At 39.9% G+C, this 17,247-nt stretch overlaps 1 protein-coding gene across 7 annotated transcripts in view; it reads left to right on the forward strand.

Annotated features, from left to right (window-relative positions):
• The window catches only part of rtn1a (reticulon 1a), a 234,042-nt gene that overhangs the window by 167,811 nt on the left and 48,984 nt on the right, over positions 1-17,247 (forward strand). The window contains exon 1 of one of the 7 annotated variants that reach the window (XM_043697272.1): positions 6,087-6,315. The exons of 5 other annotated variants lie outside the window; for them this stretch is intronic. In XM_043697272.1, coding sequence (XP_043553207.1) covers positions 6,255-6,315 — 61 coding nt within the window. In that variant the 5' untranslated portion in view covers positions 6,087-6,254. Of the gene's footprint in view, positions 1-6,086; positions 6,316-9,237; positions 9,266-17,247 lie in introns of those variants that run through there. One more of the 7 variants, XM_043697273.1, reaches the window with a different exon arrangement.

Raw genomic sequence — 17,247 nt, forward strand, 5'->3', positions numbered from 1 at the left:
CAAACCTGGCTTGAAGGAACAACATAAAAGACCATTCCAGCACTTGTGGAAGGTAGTTAGTTCACAGAATTCACCTCCCAGACTAGTTTTGAGTCATCTAGTAAAGCCGAGGGGACTTTCCCAGATTTTCTTTCTGTCCAATTGAGTTTCATTGTTTTTTTATGGTTTTACTCCTCTCCCAAGAGGTGATTTTGGGTAACATGGAAAACATAAAATATCGTGTCACGAAAAAAGTTACAATTATTTTTGACAGGCTGGATGGATCAGAGGGCCTTACCTATTATTGTTCATCTGTTTGTATCTGAGCAAAAGGAATTATTGATGTCAGCAGTATAGGGTCCATGAAGGGGCGTTCAGCAGGAATAGGGTCAAATGAGAAGGAGGACGGTCTCAGACAAGATGAGATAGTAAAGGGAATGAGAGGTGATTGGAATTAAGCAAAAGAAAAATATGTTTAGGACTAGGGCAGAGAGGGAGGACCACCAGAGGAAGGTTTGAGTTAGTGGACAAAGGAAAGAGAGGGAAGAAGTGCATACAGACAGCTGAAAAAAATATTCTCAATCTTAATAAAAGAGACCATGAACTCCTTGCATTTGTTGAGCGGAAGGGGCTGGTAAGGGTCTCTGGAAACAATCAAGAAGGCAGAAGGTCATGTTTTCATTCCAGAATGATTCCGAAGCAGTGAGCAGGTCTCACTGGTTTTGGATGTGGTCTTACCAGATTTGGTGATGACTGACTATGCTAGTCTATTCATATACATTCATGTCTGGGTCTCTTAGAATGAAAGATAGGAGCCACACCAGGTGAGAGAGAGTGTGTGTGCATGAGAGAGGGAGAACGTCTTCAAAGAAGCAAAGATGTTGAAGCCAGCGGTTAGAATCTGATTGAATAGTGTCATCATTCTGCTCAGAGCAGGTTGGAAACCATAGAATCAAATATAAACGAGCTCAGCTTAGGATACACCATTTGCAGCAGAGACAAAAACCCAGAGAAAGCAGCAACAGGCCAGATTCTAAAATTAAGACAACCCAATTGAGTTCATGAATAGCATTAGTGCTATTTGAAGTCCAGAAGTAGCAAAGAGATGGTACACAAAGTGGATTTTTTTTCCCAGGATTCCAAAAGCAGCAAAATAGAAGACTTGTGTAGCTTAATCCTGAGACTAGTGCTTCCCAAATTTCGTCTCCATGTGACCTCATATTTCATCTCTTCATTTGGAGATTTGTTACGAACCTCAGTGAGAATTGTAAGAGAGGAGTAAGGGGTCTGTGAGAGCGGGAGCCTTTTAGAGCAGAAATCATACAGTCATAGAGATGTACAGCATGGATACAGACTCTTCGGTCCAAGCAGTCCATGCAGACCAGTTATCCCAACCCAATCTAGTCCCACCTGCCAGTTCCTAGCCCATATCCCTCCAAACCCTTCCTATTCATACACCCATCCAAATGCCTTTTTAAATGTTGCAAATGTACTAGCCTCAACCACTTCCTCTGGCAGCTCATTCCATACACGTACCACCCTCGGTGTGAAAAAGTTGCCCCTTAGGTCTCTTTTATATCTTTCCTCTCTCACCCTAAACCTATTCCCTCTAGTTCTGGACTCCCCAACCCCAGGGAAAAGACTTTGTCTATTTACCCTATCCATGCCCCTCATAATTTTGTAAACCTCTATAAGGTCACCCCTCAGCCTCTGACACTCCAGGGAAAACAGCCCCAGTCTGTTCAGCCTCTCCCTATAGCTCAAATCCTCCAACCCTGGCAACATCCTTGTAAATCTTTTCTGAACCCTTTCAAGTTTCACAACATCTTTCCGATAAGAAGGAGACCAGAATTGCATGCAATATTCCAACAGTGGACTAACCAATGTCCTGTACAGCCCCAACATGACCTCCCAACTCCTGTACTCAATACTCTGACCAATGAAGGAAAGCATACCAAACACCTTCTTCACTATCCTATCTACCTGCGACTCCACTTTCAAAGAGCTATGAATCTGCACTCCAAGGTCTCTTTGTTCAGCAACACTCACTAGGACCTTACCATTAAGTATATAAGTCCTGCTAAGATTTGCTTTCCCAAAATGCAGCACCTCGCATTTATCTGAATTAAACTCCATCAGCCACTTCTCAGCCAATTGGCCCATCTGGTCAAGATCCTGTTGTAATCTGAGGTAACCCTCTTTGCTGTCCAATACACTTCCAATTTTGATATCATCTGCAAACTTACTAACTTATACATCTTATGCTCACATCCAAATCATTTATGTAAATGAAAAAAAGTAGAGGACCCAGCACTGATCCTTGTGGCACTCCACTGGTCACAGGCCTCCAGTCTGAAAAACAACCCTCCACCACCACCCTCTGTCTTCTACCTTTGAGCCAGTTCTGTATCCAAATGGCTAGTTCTCCCTGTATTCCGTGAGATCTAACCTTACTAATCAATCTCCTATGGGGAATCTTGTCGAAAGCCTTACTGAAATCCATATAGATCATATCTACTGCTCTGCCCTCATCAATCCTCTTTGTTACTTCCTCAAAAAACTCTAATCAAGTTTATGAGACATGATTTTCCACGCACAAAGCTATGTTGACTATCCCTAATCAGTCCTTGCCTTTCCAAATACATCTACATCCTGTCCCTCCAAAAACTTGCCCACCACCGAGGTCAGGCTCACTGGTCTACAGTTCCCTGGCTTGTCCTTACCACCCTTCTTAAACAGTGGCACTACGTTAGCCAACCTCCAGTCTTCCGGCACCTCATCCGTGACTATCAATGATACAAATATCTCAGCAAGAGGCCCAGCAATCACTTCCCTAGCTTCCCACAGAGTTCTAGGGTACACCTGATCAGGTCCTGGGGATTTATCCACCTTTATGCGTTCCAAGATATCTAACATTTGCAAGGTGTCACCATCTATTTCCCTCCACTCCGTATCTTCCATATCCTTTTCCACAGTAAATACTGATGCAAAATCCTCGTTTAGTATCTCCCCCATTTTCTGCGGCTCCACACAAAGGCCGTCTTGCTGATCTTTGAGGGGCCCTATTCTCTTCCTAGTTACATTTTTCTCCTTAATGTATTTGTAAAATCTGTTTGGATTGTCCCTAATTCTATTTGCCAAAGCTGTCTCATGTCCCCTTTTTGGCCTCCTAATTTCCCTCTTAAGTATACTCCTACTGCTTTTTTACTCTTCTAAGGATTCACTCAATCTATTCTGTCTATACCTTATATATGCTTCCTTCTTTTTCTTAACCAAACCCTCAATTTCTTTAATCATCCAGCGTTCCCTATACCTACCAGCCTTTCTTTTCACCCTGACAGGAATACACTTTCTCTGGACTCTTGCTGTCTCACTTTTGAAGGCTTCCCATTTTCCAGCCGTACCTTTACCTGCGAACATCTGCGCCCAATCAGCTTTTGAAAGTTCTTGCCTCATACCGTCAAAATTGGTTTTTCTCCAATTTAGAACTTCAACTTTTTGATCTGGTCTATCCTTTTCCATCACTATTTTAAATCTAATAGAATTATGGTTGCTGGCCACAAAGTGCTCTTCCACTGACACCTCAGTCACCTGCCCTGCCTTATTTTCCAAGAGTAGGTCACCTTCTCTAGTAGGTACATCCACATACTGAATCAGAAAACTTTCTTGTACGCACTTAACAAATTCCTCTCCATCTAAACCCTTAACAAGATGGCAGTCCCAGTCTATATTTGGAAAGTTAAAATTCCCTCCCATAATCACCCTACTATTCTTACAGATAACTAAGATCTCCTTACAAATTTGTTTCTCAATTTCCCTCTGACTATTATGTCTATAATATAATCCCAATAAGGTGATCATCCCTTTCTTATTTCTAAGTTCCACCCAAATAACTTCCTTGGATGTATTTTCGGGAATATCCGCCCTCAGTATAGCTGCAATGCTATCCCTTATCAAAAACGCCCCCCCCCCCACCCCCACTCCTCTCTTGCCTCCCTTTCTATGCTTCCTGTAGCATTTTTATCCTGGAACATTAAGCTGTCAGTCCTGCCCATCCATGAGCCATGTTTCTGCAATTGCTATTATATCCCAGTCCCATGTTCCTTACCATGCCCTGAGTTCATCTGCCTTCCCTGTAAGGCCCCTTGCATTGAAATAAATGCAGTTTAAGTTATTAGTCCTACCTTGTCTCTGCCTGCCCTGACTGTTTGAAACTATCTCTCTGGGTCCCATCCCGCCATCTTACTAGTTTAATTCCTCCCGAGCAGCTCCAGCAAATTTCCCTGCCAGTATATTAGTCCCCTTCCAATTTAGGTACAATCTGTCCTTCTTGCACAGGTCACTTCTACCCCAAAAGAGATTCCAGTGATCCTACAGTTTATAACCTGTTCTGCAGTTATAACCTGTTGGAGTTGAATAGCACCCATTACTGATTCCAAACCCGGGTCTCCAAAAGTTCAGTTTGTAATCCCCACTTGGAACGTTGGCCCTGTCCTAGATGTCTCTTCCACTACGCACATCAACGTCTTTCCATTCAGCATATACACAACTACCTCAGATTTTCTCATTGAATTCAATATCTGACATTGTCTCACATTTAATTGCATCTTCAAGTTGTAAGTCCTACACCATAATTTATGTATATCTTCCTGAATTTATTTACAGAAATTCCTTAGCATTCACCAAGTCACTTACATTGTCAGGAAATTTCAAAATTATGCTGCTAATGGCCAAGTCAGCATCAGCAGTATAAATATCAAGAACTATGTTAGATTCAGTATTAATCCCAAAGGTACAGCTCTTCCAACACTTGTCTGACGAGAGGGATGCAGAGTGCATTTTGGTGCATATGTTTTTATAGCCAAGATCTGTGCTGTATATCTCCACTGAATGGAACATTACATGTGTGAAAAAAACAGATCTGTAATGTCAATGATGGTACCAGTTTCATATTATTTTAATCAACCTGTTCAGATATGTTATGCCTCACCTCTGTGGCAGATAGGACTTGAATCTGGACCTTTTGGCCTCTAAATAGGGACACTACGTCTATGCCATTTGACCCCATTGGTACCAGTTTTATGATCACATATTGAATTTTATAATTTACCTTGCCCTATTGGAAATGGTTGTTCTGCTCTATTAGAATCACAATTTCATACTGCTATTGGATCAATTAGAATTGGCATTTATTAAAGCATTGCACAGTTAAAAGATGCTATTTTCTTATGTAGATCACAGCATTTTGTTTCTGCTTATCGATTCTCCTTAATGTGAGTAATGATTTTCATTTTTCCTGATAGTCAAGTGAATCAACACACTTTCCCTGCATTTTGGTTGCTTCCGTTTCCATGGATACCAGTCTAAGGCATAAAAAAAATTGCTCTACCCATTTTCTAACATACATTATGTCTGCTATTTATAAGCTGAAAAACAAAACCAATTCTATCTGTAACATATCTGTGTAATGTGTTTGTAAAATATTATATTGGCATAAGTCAATTATAATATTTTTTATATTTGATTTGAAGTAAACACATTATTTTGTGGATTTTTAAATAAAGGTTGCAAAATACTGCTGCAAGTTTATTTCAAAAGTAATTGCTGTTCAATATATTCATATTAAAAAGTATTTAGTTGTATATTTGGTCAATAAAGAGTTTAAGCTAAGCAAAGTGGAGATATATTGTGTTTACAAGGGGCTAACATTTTCAGATTTTGTCTTGTGGCTGTGTGCCTTGGCTGCTGATTTACAAATTGATTTCATGTTAAAAGTCATTGAATTCATATTTTACGATGCAGTGTATGTGGTACAGGTGGTCGATATCAACAATGATGACAATAGTTTGGGAAACTGAGCTGTTAAACTTTGTAATTTAGTGATAGCCAACAAAATATTTTTTGTTCTGTGTACAGAAACCAATAGCCTTAAATAATAATGCATAATATCTGTTTATTTTTTAATTACTCATGGTGTTCTGCCATCAGATTTGATTAATCACTTGAATAGCTTACCCTAAGTCTTGGTGAGGCAGCTGCTTTTAATTTGAAAAGAGATTTGCATTTTGTTTCAAAGGAAGAGCATTCCCTAGGGCAGTTGTATCGCAGTGCTGATTTGCTGCAGTGAAGACTGCAGCGTTTACATATTGCCCTCCCCTATCCCTGTTCTGCTTACACCAGTCTCCTGCCAGTACGCACTTCACCCTATAAATGCATTGGAATGCCTAACTAAAAAATCTGGTGGTAGAAATAGCTGAGATTTTTGATGTCCCAAGATGCAGACCAGTGCAGATTCAGCGAAGATGGAATGCCTGTGGAGTTGCTGGAAGAACCATGGTACTTAATTGTCTTACATGTTTTGAAAGAACTGGATCAGGGAGGGTGGTTTCTGTATTAAGATGCATCTAAATATGCTTTGTTCACCTGTGGGCCTTTCACTTGCTTCTTATTGCAGCAAAGCTGTGGTTTGTTGTGCAATGTGCTACTGTTGGTAGGTGTGGCGCAGATTATGTTTTCAAAAAACATTTTGTTGAAAGAAAGCATGAATAATATTTTGTTCTTGATTGCATTACTATCCTCGCAGGGAGATTTTTTTGGAATTTCATATGTCCATAATAGTTAGGTATTAATGTCAAAGCAAAATAAATTGCATTATGATTATATTAGAATTAATGCTTGTTATTTGTGTTTGGTTTCGTCCGTCTCATTTTGAGCAGAATTTAACAGTATAGCTATAGAGAATTACTTTACAATTGGACACACCCATGGAGGAAAGCTGTGTTTTTCTCCTCAGCCTGTCTTCTGTAAACAGACAAAATCACCCTTTCATCCTTCATTGTCATCAGAATTAACAGCAGATTTATATACACTTTTTGTTACCTCATTTTTTTGTCAGATATTTGTATGTTGAGGATTCTGTTTGAAGTAAGTAAAGGAAATCTCTCATTATGATGGATACTGTGTCACTGTGCATAGTAAAATAACACATACAGGGATGGGTGAAAGCATCCTTTAGTACAAATGTTTCAAAAGCATCTAGATCAGCACTGGGTGTGGCCATCTGCCTCCGCTGCAGCGAACATAGGACTTTTTCAGCCATTTTTTTTTCCCTTTCAGCATCATTCTGAATTCTGTCTAGACATTTTAGAAGCTGAGGTGGCCACTGATGAAGAAAGCTAATTGTGTACAAAAAGGAGTTCCTTTCTGAAGCACTATAATGGGGATAATACTGTTTGTTCACCATATCCTAATCGAATAAATTTTATTGACAAGTTTGTGATTTTGCATTCTAAAGCCTTCGAGCATGTTCCATTTATAACCACCTGATATGATCACACTTTTTCAACTCATGATAGATCTGTGGGCTTTTGTTCCATTGATATATGATCCAGAGATGTCAAATATAGCTTTTTTTGCATTAATGAATGGAAACAAATTAATGATTCTTCAATTTTGCAATATTAGGATGGTTTATTGTCATGAATCAATCTGACCACAGCAGATTATTTCAACAGTCACTTTCATAAAAAGATTCCAATCTCTAATGGTAGATATGTTTTAACCAGTTGTTTTCAACTGACTGTGATTAATAATCTATTTTAATACATATAGTATTTCTCCTGTGCTCTGAAATTGTTGCGTCTTTACATGCAATAAGTATCCTCATTTTGTTCAATAAAATGTTATTTATAAACAATCCTGGGAGTATCTTGCGAAAACAGAAAAGTTAAGTTCATTAAATGTGCAGATTTCAACATAGATCTTACTACCTTATCTGATTAAGTGAGAAAATCTGTCAAGTCATCAGCTTAGCAATTTGCACTGCCAGATATTCTGTTGAAAGAATATTTGTTGAATGAAGGTGCAGTGTAAGACTTAACAGGCTGGAGAAATATTGATGTCATATCACACTTTAGAAACATGGCTACTGCTAGTTCTATATATAAAAAAGAATGGGCTTTAATATTAACTGTGTGCCTAATTCTGCGCATGCTCTTCAGGAAGCATGTCAATGCCTTGAAGTGAAGAATAACCACAATGGTACCAGGGATGCAGAACTTTAGTTATAGAAAAACTAGGATTGCTCTCCTTGGAGCAAACAGGCTGGGAGGAGAATTAATAGTCATACTCAATTATGAAGAGTTTTGATGGAATGAGTATGGAGAAACTTTCTACTGCAGGAGGACTAGCAACCAAAAGGACACAGAACTTAATTTAGCAGAAAAAAGGATTATGAGGAAGAGTAGATGCATGGGATGAATTGGATAGTTTATAATGCTGACACAGATACTATGGGCCAAATGGCCTCCTGTGCTATAAGGCACTATGATATACTTTGATATGGAAACAAATTTTAAAGTGTCATATTAATCATCATTATTCTGAGAAAATGTTGTGGATTGATCAAGGATAGCTGCTATTTTATCGAATGTAAAGATGAGTATTTTGATATCTATTGGGTGATGTGCAAGACAAAAATGTGTGTTTGTTTGCTACTTGCATCTCTTCTGTCAAGCTGAAATTAAGCCCAATGATTTTTATATTCCTTTTAAATCAAAGCACCAGTATCTCAATAGACAAGTACCACTAGTTTAAAGAGGAGTTGAGGACATCTAGATCTGCAGTAGTACAGTGTGCTTCCACGAGAAATTAACTTTGATATATACATCTAGCTAGAACCAGAAATGATTACATTGAAATATGTGAATGATGGCAATATTTGATCCATGTCAGGAATCGAGAATGTATTGAATGGAAAAATAAGTGTTATCAAAGTGACATTGCGTAAAACCCTATAATAATAGCAAATGAATATGCAAGTTATAATAACAACACAATATTTAATTGTAAAACATTAGCCACAGTAGCCTGGACAAAGAAGGTTTAAAATTTAGTTCTCTCCTGCTGGCTGATACAAGTTACATTATTGAGTATTTTATGGATGTTTGGGGGTGGGGTCAGTGGGATATGTTGCTGCTGGTTCATTACTTTTGAGGAAGCACAATGTTGCCAATATTTTTCTTGCTGCTGGTAAGGAGCTGAATATTAAGTATATTTTGAGTATATAAACCTCAGCAACCTAATATTGTGGCAATGTGGCGTGTAATATTGTGGGAGTGGTGCTTTGAGTGTATTATGGTAGTAAATTGTAATTTGACAAGGGCTGGCTTTCTCATTAGTCAACCAAAGTCTGTATTCACTGTTTCATACCCCAGCAGGAAGTAGAAAGCCTGACTCTTTGTTTAGGGCTCCATTCAGCTGTATGATTCCACAATGGCAGCATTTGGTCAGTAATACTTACTGCTTCACTTATTTAGTAAAGAAAATGAAATATTGAATTGTCTGTTTCTTTGTTTCTGTATTTGACACGTTAAAGTGTTGTGGAGTATCTGGATGTAGTTAGTTAATTACAGTGTAGTGCAAGTGACTGTAAATGGTTGCTGTCTTGGGTGCTGGAATCACAGTAGAGTGGGGTTTTTTGTCTCTAACTTAAGAAAACAAATCCTGAATGTGTATGAAGTAGACAGCATAATTAATTCTTGATGGGGCAAGAGAGTACTTTAAAAAGTTTTATTCATATCTTATTTTCAGTGAGGGAAAATATTAATTTAATAATAGGAAGGGCTTCACGTCTTGACCTTGGGTAAAGAAACACAATACCCTTGCGTTGTAATTTGATGCAAAGAAGACAGCTGAACTAGGGCTTAGCATGCAAGAAACCTATCACATCTTCAAATGTGACTGGTTCACATTACTAATTTTAGAACGTGGATCAGTGGGATAGGCCGAGGTCCTTCTAAGATTCTGCTTTTTGCACTAATCTCTAAAGAAGGGCTGTAATTCAGATTTAATGCAATATCTTGTGTTCTGGGATTAACATCTTTTTCTTTTCAAATTACATTATTTTAACATTGTTTCTTTTGCTTTCTTTGGAGCTAACTTTTAATGCTTTGAACCCATGGATCCTGAAAAAATTTGTTTGGAACATTATCAGAAGCCAGATGCTGGCATCTTTAAAATGACATGTACAGGCTGCATAAGAGTGAAACAGATAAACATGCCTCCTTCCTTATAAGATATGGGCCTGGTATCTCCAGTGACCATAGATTGAGCACTAGAACCTGCTCCATAAGAAGTTGTAGGTGTCACTGTCACTGTCTCCTGACATTCTTCCACCAATGTTGCTGTAGCAGCATTGTAACGTCTTTCAAGCTATTTTCCCTTTGCTCCTCTTCCAAACACTGCTCCCCAGTCTTCATTCTCTTCATTTGGTGTGTAGCTTTTATTCTTTATTACTTTTGCAAACTTAACTTGGAAGATATAAGAAGGGATGAGTTGCAAAATGTTGTTAATAGCTTGTAGTTGCTACTTAAAAGAAAATTCATCCCTGTGCACTCTTAATCCCACTTTGCTTTATGATATTAAAGCTGAAGTATCCACTGAAAAATAACTTAAGTTTTATGTAGAAGTAGGAACAAAAAGCAGCTGTTCTTGAATCTCCTTATCTAATATTTCATTCATACTATAACTGTAACAATTCAAAATGTATGCCATCAGCACAATCTCAAGGACAGCCTATCGACAATGAATGCCAATCCTGTTGGAAACACCCATGTCTCAAAAATGAATGAACTAAGTAAATTGAGTCAGGTTTGATAACATGGAAAAATGGGCTCCGCTATTGTGATCTTAGCTCATTGATAGCGGTCCAGGCCTAACTGCATGCTGTCTACTTACTTGCATAGTTTTAGTGCCCAGCCAGCATTAAACTAGTTGTTGTTGGTTGGACACTGAAGTGTAAGGATCCAGAAGGCTTAATGCTGAGGAATGTCTTAAACAGTGCCCAATATAAGGATGTTGTATGCATTCAGTGGAGAGCAGCTCAGGATTTCAAAGAAGTAAGACGTACCATCTGGTTCTTGCACCGAGACATTGTTACACAAGCTAATAAGTCAGTGTAACTTGTACATAATTACTATCATAGAATAAACTGCTTTCTGTTTAGGATAAGAACCTCTTGTTAGATTAGCATATAGTTTTCCTGTACCATACTAGGCCAAGCAGGTCTTTCAGGAAAGATGATCATGGCAGTAGATCTAGCAGATAGTTCATGTGATATGATGAGCAGTGTCAAGGATTCAGCTTCAACACAGAGGGCCAATACCGTGAATGACTTGAATTACTTAATAACAGGTACTGAGTCATGCAGGAAGTACTTCTGACCTAAGAAAATTTTTAAAAGATGCAAAATTACACAGACCACAAGGTTTTCAGATACTGCTCCAGAAGCCTTAGTGGAGGAAGTGGGAAGGAGATGAGAGATCCTGAACCTGTAGAGGTCAATGTGCCCTCCAGACACACAGCCTGAAGACAAAAGGAGCAGATAGTCATTGAGGTCATTACCATGCACCAAGGAGCTGGATGCAGGAGTGAAGGAAGTTTAATTACCTCACTTAATCCATAAAAATAAATTGTGTGCATCTGTGAAGAGAAAGCAGAGTTAAAGTGTTGAGTCCAGTGATCCTTCTTCAGAACTCACATCCTCCTTCCACCAATCGCTAAATCCTTTCTGCTTTACAAACTGCCGATGGTGTAAGCATGCATCATTTATCTACACAATCTCACCCTGATGCCTTTCTGCTTCCAAAATGGAAGAACAGAATGGCCTAACAGTGAGAATATAGTAAGAAGACAGTAAGATGAAACTGTATAGTCAATCAATTTCAAACTTGCAGTTACTAATTCAGATACTGACTGTGTGTAAGGCAGAGGATAGAAAGGAGGTAGAATTTACACATGGTAAGACATGGGCACAAAGGCAGTACAGGTGCCAGCTCACCAAAAAGTGAGGTCATACATGTCATGCTGCAGTTTTCATGCAGGGCAGCCTATACAGTAACACTGTTATACACATTAAACCATTTGTTATGTCACAAAACCTGCTGAAAGCCTTGAACTAGTGTCAAGGAAAATAGCGAAATCTGGCATCAGCTTATCACAGGATTTGCACAGAAATCGAAACCCACCTTTTCCATTGTAGAAGTTTTGGTCAGTTGCACTCAGAATTCAGAATCTACTGTGATACAGCATCTGAAGGCCAGTGCACTAGATTCCAGTGTAGCATAAACAGCACGTCATACAATATGAATACTGTTGTGGAAGCGCAGACTGGTATCTTGCAAGTTTAGGTTCCTGTTTTACAATCTCAGATTGCATTCATCATGGCTGTGCATTAGTGTTCAAGGGATTTGCATAGTGCCTCAGCAATCCAATAATCTGTCCCCAACATATTGTGGGTTGCTGAGGCATATCCCCTTGGCAGTGACAGTGATTTAATGGATCACAAATCTGCTGTTCTCTCTCAGGAAGACAAACTTGTCGTCACACCCTTGCCATTGTGCCCATGCACCTCCTGTTTTCCACCAGCCAGAGTTAGCTGCTGCTGCCCGTGCTAAGATTATATAGTTCAGAGCCGGCTTTCAAAATCCAGAGGTGCTTGAGATTATCCAATACGACTGTGGCAGTCTTCTGCACTGGAAGCTCACCAGCCTTGCTGCATTCACTAGAGTAACATTGCAAAGGAGTGCTAGAACAGACAAAAACATACAGAATGTGGACGCTAAGGAAATAGACAAGGTGTGATTGGTTAACTTTTTTTGTACAATATGGCATGATTTTATTTGTAAATTTAATTTTGAATTTTTATTTTGTGGTGGTTTTTACTTTTTGCATTGTAACCTAGAAGACAATATAACAGAACAAAATACTACAGAAAGTGGAAATCCAAAAAGGAAAGAAAATGCTGGAAATATTCAAGTTACATTGTGTCTGTAGGGAAAAAAACAGAATTAACTGTCAGAATTTTACCAGCCCACTGCTGACAAGCTGAGAGGTACAAAAATTGGCAAAATGGCTCAAGAAAGTGCTGGGATCATGCTCATGGCTTTTTGCCATTATGCCTTGATGCAAGTGGAGGGATATCTGACAGATGTGGTGCTGTGAGGGAGCCCAGTGAGCCACTAAAGTGGCCAATTAAGGTCTTCACCCCTACACAGCATGCATTTTGCCTATTTGGGCCCACCAAAGTGTGCAGAGGTCATCCTGTGAAACTTGGGGCCTCTTGCTTCCCACATTGATTCCTCCTACAACCCCCCACACCCCACCTCATCAGCCACAGATGGGGAGTCCTTCTGTTTGTGTGTTCAACGGCACAGAGAGGGGCCAAGACAACAGTACCACCCACTTTGACAAATCCTGCCTTTATTGACAAAGCCTGTGTACCTTGCCCAAGTGAACACCCAATATCACTTACCCACCTTGAAGATAGCCTTGATCATTGATGTCTCCTTGCAGCTGCAGCCTTAGCATTGGACATGACTAGCAGTGGTAAGTGCTACCACCTGATTGGTTCAGCAGCATTTAGTGGTGAGGAGCTTCCCTTAGTAGGGACAGGAGCCATTTAATTTGTCAAAGCTCATCATACATTCCTGGGTCCCACAGATTGCAAAAGCACTGACTCTTTTCAGCCCCAGCAGTGAGACTTCAACCTGTAACAATGCAACATTTCAATTTGATGAGCTTTCGTCAGAACAGAAACACTAAGAGGAACCTTGTTGAGGTAATACAGCTTTCTCATCTGCTAGATAGACAGCCAAGGAAAAACCCACATTGCCTCTGACGCAGAAGCCCAGGTGAATCACATGACAATCAGGCAATGGTGAAGACACCTTGGTCCTTTCCCAGGAATCAAGACCATTGGGGTCCAAAATCACTCTCAGCAAGAGCTGCTAGCCAGTCAGCTCTTTCTTTCGATAATGTCATGGAGGAAACTATGGCTGCTGCCAGAAAGGCACTCCCCGGAGCCCCTGGGTAGTGGAGGAATCAGTATTAAGTAATTTGCTGGGAAAGGCTTTCTGAGGTTGGGGATATAGGCAGAGGAGGTAAAGGGGGTTCAGAAGCAAGGATAGAATGTTGGCTTCCAGCAGGATTCCCCAGTCATGTGCCCAGTTCTTTGATCAGGTCATTGATTGCCTTTGAAGGGCACTCATCACCAAGGTGACAAGGTGGGTGCTCAGATTAAACTAGCATTTAGAGTCCTATGTAAATCATAAGGTTCTGATTTGCATCTGGTATTAAAAGTCTAACAATGACTATTGTTTGTCTGAAAATTCCTGCTGGATCACTCGTCCTTATCTCGTCTGACCTACATGCGACTTCAGACGCAGAGCAATGTGTTTTATTCTTAACTACCCCCTTTGCAATTAGGGATGGGTAATAAGTAAATGTAACACCCACGTCCTGTGAATGAATAAGAAGGATGTGTTTTTAGCATCAAATTTTGCTTCATTATACATCTATGAAATGCTTAGGATGTTTTATTATGCTAAAGGTACTATGTGTCACTGTTATTGTTGAAGTATCTGAATTAATTATAATCTACCCTTAGCAGCCAACTAGTCAGAATTGATATTAGGTAATATCTTCACTGCCTATTTGATTTGATTGGATTTATTATTGTTCCATGTACCAAGAAAAGGGAAAAGTATTGTTTTGCATGCTATCCAGGCAAATCACACCTTACATAAGTACATCAGCTTAATGTAACAGAATGCAGAATGCAGTGTCACACCTGCAGAGAAGGTGCAAAGAAAGATCAACACTAATCTTCAAGAGGTCAACTGAAAAGTCTGATGACAGCAGGGTAGAAGCTGTTCTCTGATCTGTTGGTACGTGTTTTCAAACTTTTATATCTTCTGCCCAAAAGAATAGAGTGGAAGAGAGTATAACCGGGGTTGGAGGGATCTTTGATTATGTTGGTCCATACCCTACTATGCCCTTGCATTTTAAGTACTCATCCAGATGCTTCTTAAATGTTGCACATTTACCTGCCTCTGCCACCCTGTCAGGCAGCATATTCAATATTTTTACCGCTCTGAATGAAAAAAAAATTCAGATCTTCTGTAAACTACTTCTTCCTCACCAGCCCTCTGGTCTCTGGTCTTATAAGCTACTTCGTCTATGTCTCTCATAACTTTGTATACTTCAATCAGATCTCCCCTCAGCTCCAAGGAAAACAAACCCAGCCTGCCCAGTCTCTCCTCATGATAGGCTTTTCATCCCAGGCAACATTTTAGCAAATCGCCAAAATCTCCAATCCTCCAGTCATCTGGCACTTCACCTGTGGCCAGCTAAATATTAAATATATCTGCCAGGGCTCAAAAGATCTCCTCCCTTGTCTCCCAAAGCACCCTGAGATGCCGTATATACTTATGTATAGGTGGAATTATGAAGGCGGTTTTTTAAATCTGAAATTATGGGGTCGACTTATAAACAAGGTATTGTTTTCAAAGGATGAATATTTATCTACAAAATAGATAAAATGGGAAATTTTCTTTCCCAACAGTTCCCTCGTACTGGAACATTCCCTGTAATATGTTCAGGCCGCGGTAAGCCACGGGTAACTGAAACTGACTCTACAGTTATGGTGACAGCTGGTAGACTGTAAGACCCAGAATGGAGCAGTACAGCAAGCAGACTGGAAAGCCAGACTGACTCGTAAATGTTGATCTGTAACTGTGAAGAACTAGGGTCAACTTATACATGAGATCTACCTATACATGAGTATGTACGGTACATCTCATCAAGGCCTGGGGATTTCATTTTGTTGCAACATGTAAATTTGCATTCCTGTATCTGGGCTTTGTTACTTCAGTGTTTTCTTGAAGAAACATTTCTACATCCTCATCTGTCCTTAGCCCCATTCCCCAACCTCTAATTATTCAAGAAGGTGAATTGCTCTTAAATGGTGGATGTAAAAACTTGTTGCTGTGGCCCCAATATGCTCTCTCAAAGTCCTATTTGGCTTGACATGGATGGAAAACTGGGGGTAGAAAATAGACAGTGCTGTCGAACTGAGAGAAAGTTGCCTATGCATAGGAGATCTGCAACATCCTTACTAGCCAACCACCGCAGAGCCACATCTACCAAAGACCATCAGATGGCCTGCAGGCACAACATGTTCCTGCCCCACTCTCCCCATCTGCTAATATGAAAGCTTTTACCAAATTGAAGGTGTTCAGGAGGATTTGGGAGTTTACTTGCACTCTCAACTTACATCTGCAGTCTGCCGAAACAAAACACCTCTGGCCCACTTAGTGTGCTCAAATATTTGGCTCACTCCCTCACAGAGACACAACAAAATGACAGAACTTTCTGAAAGATAAGAGCTTGCCCTGAGAATGTCACCCAATGGCTTTTGTAGCACAAGAGTGTTTGGATTTGCTGTAATAGGCTGGAGTTTTTAAAAATGTTGCTTAATGTCGATACCCTCATTATAAAACAAAGTTAAATTAGCATAATCATGTCCATTTCGTTCTTTCGATCAGGGTTTCTCAATTTATTTACTATTGCGCTACATGTCTTATAAGAATTTTGCTGGCCCCATAACAACTTCTGTACTAAAACTGTCAAAGACTATTTGTATATAAGGCTGTTTGTTTATAAGGCTATTTACTAAATGGGGAAAGGCTTCGAAAATCTGAAGCACAATGAGGCAGTTTTAGGCCCCATATATAAGGAAGGATGTGCTGGCTTTGGAAATGATCCATAGATGGTTTTGAAGAATTATCCTGAGGTTGAAGGACTTGTCATTAGAGGAGTGGTTAGGGTTTTTTTTTGTTGTGTGAAACCTGATAAAATTTAGTTGGACTTACAATCATGTTCTTCTAAAAGATGATAGGACCACATTAATAGTGTAGCAGGTAAATCAAGCTTAAGTCCTAGTTGCATTGAATGGACAGGCTGCAGAGAAATCCTGGTGGACTCAGAACAGGAAATTTGAGATTGCAGTGGCATAGCAGGATGTCCTGAGGAATCTGCCCCAGTCTTAGAGAGTCATAGAGTCATAGAAATGTACAGCATGGAAACAGACCCTTCGGTCCAACCCGTCCATGCCGACCAGATATCCCAACCCAATCTAGTCCCACCTGCCAGCACCCAGCCCATATCCCTCCAAACCCTTCCTATTCATTTACCCATCCAAATGCCTCTTAAATGTTGCAATTGTACCAGCCTCCACCACTTCCTCTGGTAGCTCATTCCATGCATGTACCACTCTCTGTGTGAAAAAGTTGCTCCTTAGGTCTCTTTTATATCTTTCCCCTCTCACCCTAAATCGATGCCCTCTAGTTCTGGACTCCCTGACCCCAGGGAAAAGACTTTGTCCATTTATCCTGTCCATGCCCCTCATAATTTTGTAAACCTCTATAA

The sequence above is a fragment of the Chiloscyllium plagiosum genome, chromosome 10 (genome assembly GCF_004010195.1).
Source record: "Chiloscyllium plagiosum isolate BGI_BamShark_2017 chromosome 10, ASM401019v2, whole genome shotgun sequence".
Classification (NCBI taxonomy): domain Eukaryota; kingdom Metazoa; phylum Chordata; class Chondrichthyes; order Orectolobiformes; family Hemiscylliidae; genus Chiloscyllium; species Chiloscyllium plagiosum.